Here is a 13,369-nt window from a genome sequence, read left to right as displayed (position 1 = left end):
GTGGTGGAAATGTGCTTCTCAAGAACCAGAAGGCCTGCTGTGGAGCTTGCTGTGTGCTGGGGTCATACCTGGCAGGTTGATGGGATGCTCCTGGAGGTGTTTTTCAGCACATGAACCAGTATTACTCGTGGGTAGCTGTATGGTCTTGCGAAGCAGAATTTGGAACCTACTGGTGTAGTAAGAGAACCAGTCTCCTACTGCGTACACAGTAAACTCAGAGCAGTGCCAGAAATGTCTACAACGGCTGTGGGAAAAAATGCTTTTGTAGTTCTTAATCTTTTACATCAAGGATTAGTTCCCTAAGGTGAACTGTGAAGAAAGGAGACAGTAGATAGTCTGATCTTCTCAAAAGACACTGTTACACACTATTACAATTGTTAGTGCTATGTCTCTTGGTCTTACTACTGTTTTAGTGAAGCATGTTATCATGTGTCATTAAAGGAATTCTAAGGAGTCCTTGCTAATTTCTAAAAGACTTTATCCTAACCTTGAGCAATTTTTAATTCTACCTTGCTCTGCCTAATTACAGATCCCTGTTTATCCTCCCCTGTGCTTCCACCTTCATGACACTTCCTTTGTATCCCACAGTTTGCACATATATGAGAGGCAGGATCTGCCCCTTCGCAGGAATCACTCCTCTTATGCTTTGTAAGTAGAATTACAATACAGAAAACATCACCTTAGTCAGAGCAAAGTAGTCATGTACTTTGGTGTCCTTGTCAAATTACTAATTGCAAGGTTTTAATGTTTGAAATGGAGAGTTGCTTAACAGAAGAAGGTGACCTTCCTGTTAGCAATACCCGAATACTGATGAGCTTATTCACTTCCCCTCTAAGGGAGTTGTAGAAAGGGGAATAGAGGGTCGGCTAGATTTCATTATTAACAATAAATGGGAGCCAGATTATTTTGGGGTTTTTAACAACTGTATGTTGTAACTACACTGCGAATGCCATTCCAAACACCCTCTAAAAGCTGCAGCAACTATTAATCTCAAATAAATACAAAACAGAGTTTGTAGATGTTTAAGTAATAGACCAGCCCTTGACAGCCATCCACATTAAAGAATTCAGTAGCCTTATATGACATCTTGTTTACACAGGCTCTCCTTATTGTATTTACCATGTAACTTGAGGAATTGTCTGTGTCAATGCTCATGTGCATGAAAGTTACTTCTTAGGGGCAACATTGCACTGTTCTTGTCTGCCCTCACTAAGCACTTGGAACAGTGTGATTTCTTTGAGCAGTACCTCAGCTGTAGGCACATTTCCTAAAATGGGCGAAGGGAGGGTCAGGAAGAACTCCAGTTCCTCAATCCACCCATCTCTTTTCTGGCCAGCACATCAGAGATGGAGGTGCCAGTGTCTAATTTGCCATGTTTATAGGCCAAACAGGAAATGGGAGAAACCATGACTGAGGTGTGCCTTTGATTCATTGCTTTTGGTGGTGATAACAGCACCTGCCTTACCTATTGCCCAGTACTCTGAAGTCAGTCTAAATAGTATCTTAGAAATGGCTCTCGTGCACCACATGTGCTTGGGAAAACTCATGGTGTGACATCACTGACTCAGGGCTTGGAGAGAGAGGGAGCGTGCTGCAGGTGAACAGACCTGCTTGACTCACTTCAGCCATAGAGAAATGACTGTATATGAAATGAAGGCTTATAATGAGCATTTTTGGATTAGGAATATTTTTAACTAAGGTCTACAGTGTATTTTCTAGTGCACAGCTCTGCAGGTCAGACTGCAAGGATGGACTACAATGGCATCTTATCATTTATCATAACAATGTTAACAAACTGAAAGTCTGTGCAGATGCCTCTGAATGATGTTTAGCTTACCCTTGAGTGCTAATGTTCACAGATGATTTAAAAGTATGATTGCTTTGATTCTGAAAGTACAGCTATGAAATTCTTTAAGGATAAAAATGCTGTTTAGAGATTTATCAGCAGTATGTCTCAGGGGCTCATGTTTGCTATAGGTATTTCACTTATCACCATATATGCCATAGGAGGCTACAGATATTAATGCAAGTGTTAATATTTTTAACAGGTCTCTCTCATTTTCTTCATAGCAGCTTGTACAGGAATAAATTTAATCTGTCCATAAAATAAAAAGGAAAACAGTGCTTTTTTGATATGATCTGTTTAGGGATAAATAAAATTGCCAATCAGAAGCTTCCTGTAATGATTAGTCACTTTCTATAATGTGTGAGAAATAAATTATAGTGGACTTGGGATTAGTTATATTGATTCACTGAAAACTGCTTCGCTCTTTTTGAGTTTGAGTAAACTGATCACAGTGCCCAACCAATTGTTTGTGAAAACATGGTTGGTTAGAATCACTGAGTGATGCAGAAAAATTCCTTAGATAGGCTTTTGTGCCAAATGCAACTTCTGATGTAATCCCTGGAGGTCATGTGCAAGGGCAGGTTACATATATGAAGTCAAGACATCCTTCCCAGGCAGAGCTCAACACCTGGGGTATTTTATATTGCCTGACCATATTCACTTAGTCTTAAAAGCACACTTTATCTTCCTTCTCAGAGGAAACTTTCTTGGAGACCACACCCAGGCATGGAAATGCTACTTTATAAGATCTGCTATGGGTCTGATAGTACAGCCATTTCTTACAGAGTCCCATGAATAGTATTTTTCCCACTAAAAATATTGCTGTGCTGAATTTTTACCATGCCCTAATGTGAATCTGTCATAGAAAATAGTTGATTTTAAGATATTTAACTGTTATGTTGGTGGCCTCATCTACATTACTAACACTTGTGCAAGCACTGCTGTGGACCTCCAAACCTTCAGTATATGCCTCAGCATATTGCTAAGCTATCAAACTGACAGATTTGGTGCTCAGTCATAGGTGTGGGAGACTGACATTCATAGAGGCTGCCGGGACTTCTAGCAGAGTGACTAAGGAGGAGTGTTGTACAAGGTATCACCAGTTCAGCCAAGGTTTAGGTTTAACCCTTCCCGTGACATCCTTGACTCATCACAGCGAATACAGCAGTGGTTTAGTTCAGGAGCTGAACGACAGGCTGCTCAAAGGCCCATAGACATCCGGGGTGGAGTGGACATCTGAGCTGTGAGACCAGTTTGTCCAAGATACACTATTAGGGCTGTGATTTCAGTGTCTGCAATCATTCATTGGCATCATCCCAACTTGCTTTTTAGCTTCAGAATTTGTGTGCTGTTTGAAAAAGAACTTTACTTGTGTAATTTGTTCTTCTAGTGGACTGAACTTAAGATGATTGCTACATGCTCATGTTAGGCAAACCAGGAAATCCATATCAAGTACCACTTAATGTATTTGCATTTGAAAGAGGCAAGCGTTATGGTAATTAAATGCATGTGCAATAGCAAAATAATTCCTTGGCTTTTTGCATAAAAAGTCTCCAGATGAAGAGAAGTGTCACTTGGGGATGCAATGTTCAATACTTTTCCAGCAGCTGATCTGTGCTAGGAGAGTTGCTAATACCTGTGAGATACACTGCTTATACACAACATTAATTCCAAAATATGCAGTCATCAAATACACTGAATAGCATTCATGAGCTGCTTGCATATCCTGTGTTCTGTAGTAACTGAACTCATAGTAACAGTGTTCTTGATTTGATTCAAGCTTTTCCAGCATGTGCAGAAAGGAAGTACAAGACCCACATAAAAATAAACTTCCCTGTAATAGTTTAGAGAAAGTACATGTGCTTGAATGTGTATGCACACACTGTGTAATACACAATATACTGGACTTTTGAGTCACACATCCCATGGAACAGTAGGGTTGTGACAGGTCATTTTAGCTAATGTTCCTGGTAAGCTTATGGTGAGTGCATACACAGTGTATTTGAGATCACGGGTATGATTCCTTATAGAGCAAAGCAAACCAGTTATGGGAAACTAAGGCATTCTGTACTGTTTGAAAACATCTGAAAATGCTTAACTCTGATGAATTGTATGTTTAATTGGCTTACCCTTCCTCAGCTTTATAGTTTTTTTTTCCAGTAAATCTGCTCTCTTCTGAAGTATTCCTACAGATATTTTAACAAAATAGCTATCATGCATTGCAAAAAATTTTAGATTGAGTTCAGTTTTATAGTTTTGTCAGCTTTTCCAGTGATGAGAAGAAAGTTCTGGCTCTGAGGTGGGTCTGTTTTAGCATTGGTACCCTCTCCAGTGAAAGAAGCCAGCAATTTGGGGAACACTGATAGGAATTCCTTGGCGGTTTTAGTGCAAAGTTGCTATATTTCAGCTTCAGATTCTCCAGACACACAGAGTTCCCTACATTTCTGCCTCCTGTTTTCCATTGCACGTGTAGTTTAATGCCTGGTCAGAAGGCCATTGACTGTTCCCTTTCCCAGGGGAGCTGCGGCGAGTGCAAGGAGTAAACGTGGGCAAGGAACGCGCAGGAGCAGCGCTGCGACCTCAACGCCCTGCGGATGCGGCGGGTCCCGCTTCTCCCGGCCGGGCCGATCCCGCCGATCGCGGGGCCGCGGCGCCACCGCGCGGGGAGCGGGGGAACGGCGGCACCGGGCGGGGTTAAGGCTCGGCACCGCCCCGGGACCGCCCCGGGACATGGCGGCGGCTGCCCGGCCCTACTTGGGCCTGCTCCTGTCCCTGTTCCTGCTGCAGCTGCCCCCAGGAGCCGTCGCGGCCGCCCGGGCGGGGCCCGGAGGTGGGCGCGGCCGCGGCCGCGGGGGGCTCGTTCTCGGGGGGAGCCGGGGATGCTCCGGGGGAGCCGCGGGTGCAGCGGGACGGAGGGAAGCGGCCGGCGGGCGCTGCAGGGCTGGGCTGCATGTATCCATGTATCCAAGAGGGCTTTTTAAGAAATACGCATGTAGTTAATTTAATGGGGAAAACAAGTATTTTTATCTGTTCGGAGCAACCTTATACGGCATGAGACTGTTTTTTTACCTGTGGCTTAACACCCCCTCTCAGAGCTTGCAGGCTGTAGTAGGGGTAAACCCATAAAGTACCCTCTTTATTTTGCACCACCTTTCTGTAGCCAGCTGAAGAAAATATCTGTAGCAGCTAGAGAAAACAGGAATAACCAATGAAACGGGAAGGGAAATGAAAACCACTGTAGTTCTGTCTAGGCCAAATAAGAGTTCCTACCTGTAGAAGAATTAATCCTGTTGTTTACATTTCCTTACAAAGATACTGATTCTGTGATATTCAATATTCTTGCCCATCTAATTAATTTTTCTTTCTTATATGCACTTCAGGGTTAAAACCAGCATAAAGTAGCCTCTGCTTACTGCAGTTCAAGTTAACTTATTCTTAATTGTGTTTCTTCATAGATGGCATGAATATCCTGTTTATAGTTGTGGATGATCTCCGTCCTGTTTTGGGCTGTTATGGAGATAAGCTTGTTAAATCTCCCAACATTGATCAACTTGCTTCTCGAAGCATTGTGTTCAGCAATGCATATGCCCAGGTGAGATAAATTACCTAAGCATATTTTCTCTATGCAAAATAATTACTGGTTTTGTCACAGTTGGTGTTAGGCAGACCAGTGGAAAAAGCAAGTATTTAATAACTTTAAGTATTTACAGTAGGAAGTAAATGGTTAGCCTGAACTGTGATATATGAACCTATCTTTACTAAGGTGAGAAAAATTAAAACAGGGCATTTAAATTATGGTACTTATGTAGCCCTTGGAGAAGTGTAATGCCACTCTAGTATTTTCACTGTTAGCAGTCAAGTGTTGCTTAAAAATGCTGTTTTACTAAATTAGAATTATTTTTTCTATTGCTTATAAAAAGAGTATATTTTACATTTTAATCTTTTCTTTTGAGGAAATTGATTGAATAGGCTGCTGTGGAGGGGCAGTTTGTGTGGTAAGCATGACTTAGATGACTCAAAATCTCACTAATTGCTCTTCACTTGGATGCTCTGCATAGGATGCCTACAGTCCCAAGTTTCTTTCTGCTGAGAACTTAGAAGTTTGAGTCTAATTCTGGCTGGGGAATAGGACTTCAAAGCAATAACTCTTGGTTCTTGTCAGTCTGAAGCAGAATTGGTGAGGCCTTTGGACCGTAACCCAGACCTTTTGTGTTTATCCTTTCATTATTCTTAAGGCAGTCCAGATCAACTAGACTTTGGGTTTTTATCAGCACAGTCCACCTGCCACTGCTGCTTAATTCCAGGTGATGTGAGCAACCAGATTTCAAAATCACTGCCTTTATGGAACCTGACTTTTTTTTTTCTTTCTCTTTTGCGCTACTAGCTCCATAACCAAAGTTTTTAGTGCTTAGGAATTGGCTATTTGATATGATGAAAAATTATAGATAGTTAGGTGTCTACCTTGGTAAAAGTTTGCAATTGGGCATTGATATGGTTAATAAGGATGCTGTTCATTCCAGCCTGAAGTGGATTGAAACATTCTCCCTGCAGTTCCGGAGCCTTCTCAGATGTTCTGCCCAGCCAGGCCTCAGTCACTTTGTACTTGTGTTTTGCTTTCTGTTCCAAACTGATTCTCTCTTTGGCTGGCTCTCTCCCCAGCAAGCCCTGTGTGCTCCCAGCAGGGTGTCCTTTCTCACTGGCCGCAGACCTGACACCACCCGGCTGTACGATTTCTACTCCTACTGGAGGGTACACGCAGGAAACTATTCCACAATGCCCCAGTATTTCAAGGAAAATGGCTACGTGACCTTATCTGTGGGGAAAGTTTTTCATCCTGGTATGGTTTGAATTGTCATTTGCTTTACATACAAATGCTTAACGTGTGTAGCCTCATGAACAGACTTATATGATTATCAATGTGTTGTTCCTGTCTATATTGAGAACCTAAATCTCAACCACGAGCCAGATTTTACGATGATTGGAGGTTGATTTTAAATCCTAAGTCCTAAGGCATTAGAGGTGACTGTATTAGATGACTCTTACCTAGTGAATATTTTCACATCTTGTCTAGGAATTGTGGAAATAAATGCCTACATTCTAAAAATACATCTGGAAGTGAGGTATTTGCTGAACATGAAATTACTGAACACCCTCATTGGCTTAGTTCTGCCTGCATGTTCTTCATGTTGTGGTTGTGAGTGTGGATCAGGACATATAGAATGTATGATAATGCTACAAGTTCAGTAGGAAATTAGTTCACTAGTTAAAAAGCAGTAACGCTACTGAGTTGAAAAATACTGTAATACTGATCCTCTTTTTGGTAGTTTTTTATCCTAGAACTAAACTTGTGTGGGTATATGAACTTTCAGTTGATAGTAAAGCTAATCAAGGATGTGCATGAAGACTGTTATTAATCCTGGGGTTTTGGGGAGGATTTTTTGTTACTGTTCCCAGAAGTAATTTCCCTGAGGAATTACTCCCATTTAGTAAGGCTCTTCAACAGGCTTGAATCTTACTCACCAGTAAAAAGTGTATTCTGGGGAAAAATGTCTGTCTTAAACTTTTTTACTTTTATTTCTTGGTTTTCTTTTTCTCTGTTGTCAAAGATTATTTGAAATGTTTCTTCATTTGCATATTAAAAAAAAACCCAACAGCTGAACACAGGTTAAACTTGTGTTTGAGCTTTTCCTGGTTCGGTGAACTATTAGAGAATTTCTAATATCTTCTTCCTTTTCAGGGGTTTCATCCAATCACAGTGATGACTATCCATACAGTTGGTCCATTCCACCCTTTCATCCTTCAACTGAAAAGTATGAAAATCATAAGGTAAGGATGATCTGTGGGACTCTCACAGGAGAGTTTTCAGGATATAACCATCCTGCAGATGTTTTAAGTATTTCTGAATTGGTACTTGGAAACTTAAGTTACTGAGATATAAGCAAGAGTGGTCTTAATTTGTGTATATGTCATTAATTCCTTTATCTGAAAAGTGCAGTTGTCAACTTGCACATTGGTCTGGCTTTGCTTAGTAAGTGACAAAACATTGTCAACAGTCTTAGTGAACTTAATGCAATAAAGAGCCCAGGACTGAGTGAGTGGTGATCATAATTAAAGTAATCTTTAAATAATCTGAAACTTTATAATCTGATTCAGTTTTCTAGAATGTTTGTTACTTTTAAGTGTAACCAAAACAATGTTTATGCAAACATTGCATTAGCATCATGTGTTGGAGTCTGTGCACGGCCCAGCAGGAGCTGCAGCCATGAGGGCACAGGGAGCCTCAGCAGTGCTTTGGTCTTGTGTTTGTTGCAGGAAAGGACTGGTTTTAACAACGACAATATTTGCATCCATGACATAAAGAAAAGTATGTTCATTTAGCAACTCTCCCAAACACCCTGCTGAGGCCGCCTTTCCCTGACAACTGTTTAGTCCAGTTTATCTCTCTTCACTGATTACACATCAGCCACTGCTGGCATTTGCTCAGAAACTAAGTCACTAGCTTCCGGGCAGCTTTCTGTGAACTCTTGGGATCAGGAGTTTAAATGCATGTGTATGGCATAACTGAATACTGCTGCATTGCCAATAAGTCAAGAGATTCTATTCATCGTAGAAGCTGTGGGTTTTTCCCCTGTATGACCATGTTTAATCTTCTACCCAGCTTTAGAGAGTATTTCTGCTTTTCCATAGACATGAATGTTGGATTCTTTTGTTGGTAGAAGGATTGAGAAACAAATTGGTTTAAAAGTTATGGAACAGAGGATTTCGTCTTTGCTTTTATGGAAGTTACTTGACTAATTTTTTTTAATTTTTTTTTTTTTAAATAAAGACTTGCAGGGGAAAAGATGGAAAACTTTATGCGAACTTGGTGTGCCCAGTGGATGTGTCAGAAATGCCCAAGGGTACTCTGCCTGATATTCAGAGCACTGAAGAGGCCATACGTTTACTGAACGTTATGAAAACCAACAAGCAAAAATTCTTCCTGGCTGTTGGTTACCACAAGCCACATATCCCACTGAGGTACCCCCAGGTGAGGAGATGGGAACCTGCAGGAAAAGGAACTTGGACAATTGTTGCTTTCGCTTTGCAGAGCTGTTTCCACAAATGCTTTGTTGCTGTTGTTTCTGGGAAGCGAGCTGAAAACCAGCCTTCATTTGGTGTAACTTCAGGAGTCATCTGTGGTGGTTTTCAGAATGTTTAATGAGAATGAATTGTGACTCCTCAGCCAAAAGCCAGGCTTCTACCACCATAATAGTGACTGCTGCTGCATGGAGATGGGGCTCAGCTTGATGGAGTATGACATAATGAGGCCTTACAAGATCTTGTATTCCATTCCCTCTTTGAGTTGGTGGCAAAATTCCTACTGATTTCAGTGAAAGTGCTGTTGGACCTTTTATTGCAATGTTATTTTGAGATACGGGAGGCTGGGTTTGGGTACTTACTAACTCAGTATTTTTCAGGAATTGGTTGGAGATGACTAGTATTGCTACATTTTACACTGTGAGGGAAGGGGAATGAAGCCCTGTAAATTGTAACATTTAAGAGTCATGCAAGGGGAAATGATTGCTGTTTTACAACACAGAGTTTACAGTAAATCTGAGGTGAGGACAGTATATGTGTTTTGTATTGTAAAGGAATTTCTCAAGTTGTACCCGTTGGAAAATATCCCATTAGCCCCAGATCCCTGGGTGCCCGAGAAACTACCTTCTGTGGCCTACAACCCCTGGACAGATATCAGACAGAGGGATGATGTGGAAGCATTAAATGTTAGTTTCCCTTATGGACCACTTCCAGAGGAATTCCAGGTAAGCTGTCAACACAATGCACTGAAGTCAAACTGCCTCCACTTGTTCAAGTGCAAGGGAGGAGTTGGCTGTTCTTAGATGTTCCCAGTTATTCAGCAGTTGTCAATTTGCAAATATGATGAATTCCCTGCCTTGCATACTGTCACCTCTATAGACAAACCTTCTCTGTCTCTGCAGTTTGGTTGGCATACGAGGGAATGTATGTAGCAGGTTTACCAGTGTTGTGTTTGTGCTCGTTATCTGAGTCTGTTTATCTGTTTCAAGCAAGCACAAAGGGTATCTTTTGCGAGCTTTTCCTTGGCTTTCCAGTGCTTATGCCAAAACAAGGTGCACTGGCTGGATCAAGGGAATGGATTGGTTTGCAGTGTTTTGCTTGAAAGCACTTCAGGAAGATAGAATTTTCAGACTGCCCCCTCCCCATTTACCTTTTCTGGGACATTAATCAGGCTACAGACACTCAAAAAATAAAGCTTTAAAAGTAAAATCCCTTGGTTCTTTTACACAGCCACCCAGTGGTTCTCCTGTGTTTGTGTCTGGGGAAAAACTAACTTTTTTTCCCCTCTCTCCTGTTTTCTTGACTTGCAGCGGCAGATCCGTCAGAGTTACTATGCAGCAGTTTCTTACCTGGATGTGCAGGTTGGCCTGCTCCTGAATGCTTTGGATAATGTAGGACTCTCAAATAACACAATGGTAGTTTTTACTGCTGACCATGGTAAACATTTAAATCTTTCACCAGCTCACTTAATAACTTCATTGTGCAACTAAAGGCTGGCACATTAATCCGGTGTGTGTTTCTGTGACGTACAGCAGAGCTGCCTTACCTTGTATCTCTGGTTGGTCTCTCTCTGATTGAAGGGACTGGCTCTGGCTTCTGTGGCTGCACCGTTCTGTCCCCACAGACACCTCCTTAATCAGCTTGAGGGTTTGCTGGTGAGGGATGAGGCTGGGATGAGTGACTCTTGCTGGGAACAGTCCTGTGAAAGGAGAGCGACCATTCCTCCCCCCTTACCATTTGTAGAGAGCTATCTCTAGCAGTGGGTGCACCACAAGCTTTCTCATTAATGGCTCAAGTGTGTTTTCTTGCACTTGTCATTGCTGCTTGCAGAGCATCTAAACTGATAGTGATATGGTCCCCCCTCATAACTGAGGTCTTGTACACTCTGGATCCTGGTGGTAAAAAAATGAATTTGATCTGTGGGACAAATACATCAAGCATTTAATGGTTGTTTCAGTACTCTAATATTCTTTAACCCTCTCATGATCCCATTAATGGGGGAATGGCTTAGCTGACTTAAACCACTTAGGATGTGACTTAACTACATTGATTTATAGTCACAAATTTATTTAATTTGGGTTGATTTTTTATATAAACAAGCCCTCGTGAGTTGTAGAGCAATGGGGTTAATATTTTTGGTACTAAAGTGACTCTAGAAGTTCCTACTGACTTGCCACTTGACTTGGACTTTCCATTTTAAACTGAATTCTTCTTTCCCTTGTGTGGATAACTGTGAATAATTGGTGTTTCCAGTGCCATGGCTGGCAAAGTGATTCAAAATATCATGTGTTAACACAGCTGTCATAGAGTTCCTTTGTCTTCCCCCAAGTGAAGTTGGCAGTAAATCTGCCTAGAATGAAGTCATGTTGGCATCTCTTTCAAGAGGAAGAGGAGAGCTAAAAAGTTTTATCTCTATTGCTTCCTCGGGAGTAACATCCTGATATGGCAGTCTGGCATGGATAGCAGCCTTGGCTCCAAGGGATGTTCAGTTTCAGTGTTAACAGGAGTATTGGAGAGCTGGCAGCTGCCCAAAACTTAAATGAGTGCTTTGTGGCATTGATCTGGAGACTCTTGCAGGAGCTGTGGCACATTCCAGTTCCTCTTTTCTGCCGTTGTAATGCTAATTGCCTAATTCTAATCTAGAATAGGGGAAATAAGGAAAGGTGTAATTATTTCCTTAATAAAGAGTATCAAGTTGCAAGACTGAGGTGGCTGTTGAAATAGCTTTCACATTAGTGAAAAATCTTATATCTAAGTGCAGATTATTTACCTTTTAATACAACCTTTATAAACAGACTAGTGGCCCCAACAGCCAGAGTCAATTTACAGTGAAAAAGAAATGACTACTAAATTACAGCCCAGTATCTGTTCTGAATTGTGTTCTTTGTCACCTAGGATGGTCCCTGGGAGAACATGGTGAATGGGCAAAATACAGCAATTTTGATGTTGCTACCCGTGTACCGCTGATGTTTTATGTACCAGGAATGACAACTTCCTCTGTCAGTCAAGGAATGAGGGTCTTCCCCTACCTCGACCCTTTTAGCCATATTGTAGGCTCAGTACCTCAAGGTAAATTTCCAGTGTTTGTGTTTTGTTTGCAGTGGATATATACAAAGCAGAGGTGGTGATGTAATGACACTTTGCCTACAGGCACCTTGTGAATTTGCTTTGTCTTTTTGAAGAGTTCTTTTACAAAGTGATGGATATTCTTGTCTCTAAGGCTGCACATTTGAGAAACACAAATGGAAAAATTTTCTTGTTTAAAGTACATCATAGTACAATGCATAGACTGGCATCTTCAGAGCTAACTGCCACCCCTTAATTGCCTTGATTTTGGTACCCCACAAATCCAGTACAAAGTACTTTTGATAAAACACCAGCTGAATTATCAGAGTAAGTCTCCTAGAGCGTTCTACCGATGTCGTCAAACCATCATGTTCTGTAACTTGTATTTTGATATTTTTTTCTTCTAGGGCAAAGCAAAAAGGTGGTGGAGCTGGTGTCTCTGTTTCCAACACTTGCTGAACTCGCTGGCCTGCAGGTTCCTCCCACGTGCCCCGAGACGTCGTTCCACGTTGCCCTGTGCACGGAAGGGACAAGCATCGTCCGCTACTTTAATGCCTCTGAGGAGAAGGTGCAGGAAGGGAAGGAGGGCTGTGGTGACACTGCCAGGTGTTTTAATGAAGAGCCTGTTGCTCTCAGCCAGTATCCCCGGCCTGCAGACACTCCCCAGTGGAACTCTGACAAGCCAAAGCTGAAAGACATCAGGATCATGGGCTATTCCATGCGCACCATTGACTACAGGTACACGGTGTGGGTTCAGTTTAATCCTGACAACTTCAGCGCTGACTTTGAGCATGTCCATGCAGGAGAGTTGTACATGATGGAGACTGACCCAAACCAGGATTACAACATCTATAACACCACCTCACATGGTTGGTTTTTCAAAAGGATTCTTGGCTTTCTGAAGCACTAGGGTTTGGGAACTTCTCTGTGCCTGTTCTTGCAGCTGAATTAATGCTTCCCTCTTTTGTATAAAACCTTTCTGTTGTACAGAAAACACTTGGATTGAATTAAAATCCTGTCTGTATCGAAACACTAGTTATTGCCTTTTTCTTGTTACAGCCCTTACTGCACTGAAGGTAGTCAGAGGGAATTTCTGCAATTATGTTTTCAATCACAAGCTCACAACACTTTTGAAAAGGCCACACAGAGTATGCAGGCCCATACTGTGAAACATCTCTGTGATCTTCTGTAGCAAGCGAAGAATTAAATTTCATTATCTGTGCTGAAACTGTTGACATGAAAGGTGGAAAACCAGAAACTCCTGTGTTTGAAAGAGAATGAGTACCTCTACATAGGTCCTGTCCCGTTTACTTAGGAGGCTTGGGGCTGGAGTGGTCGGGGAGACATTTGGTGGTGGTGAAGGGCTGGGGTGTCTGCTGT

At 41.8% G+C, this 13,369-nt stretch overlaps 1 protein-coding gene across 2 annotated transcripts; it reads left to right on the top strand.

Moving 5' to 3' along the window:
- The first annotated feature begins 557 nt into the window (after positions 1-557).
- Positions 558-13,024, top strand: IDS (iduronate 2-sulfatase). Of its 2 annotated transcripts, none has more exons than XM_039381733.1 (9): positions 558-648; positions 5,302-5,438; positions 6,506-6,683; positions 7,584-7,672; positions 8,673-8,873; positions 9,478-9,648; positions 10,234-10,360; positions 11,819-11,992; positions 12,397-13,024. In XM_039381733.1, the coding sequence occupies exons 1-9, from the start codon at positions 564-566 to the stop codon at positions 12,897-12,899; spliced, it is 1,665 nt and encodes a 554-aa protein (XP_039237667.1). In that variant the 5' UTR covers positions 558-563; the 3' UTR covers positions 12,900-13,024. The 2 variants fall into 2 exon arrangements, with proteins under 2 accessions (XP_039237667.1, XP_027572384.2); XM_027716583.2 differs by lacking the exon at positions 558-648 and adding an exon at positions 4,577-4,676.
- The last annotated feature ends 345 nt before the right edge of the window (positions 13,025-13,369 follow it).

The sequence above is a fragment of the Pipra filicauda genome, unplaced genomic scaffold (assembly GCF_003945595.2).
Source record: "Pipra filicauda isolate LSUMZ 115617 unplaced genomic scaffold, ASM394559v2 scaffold239_size1682155_pilon, whole genome shotgun sequence".
In the NCBI taxonomy this organism is placed as follows: Eukaryota; Metazoa; Chordata; class Aves; order Passeriformes; family Pipridae; genus Pipra; species Pipra filicauda.
This window is presented reverse-complemented; position numbering and strand designations above follow the sequence as displayed.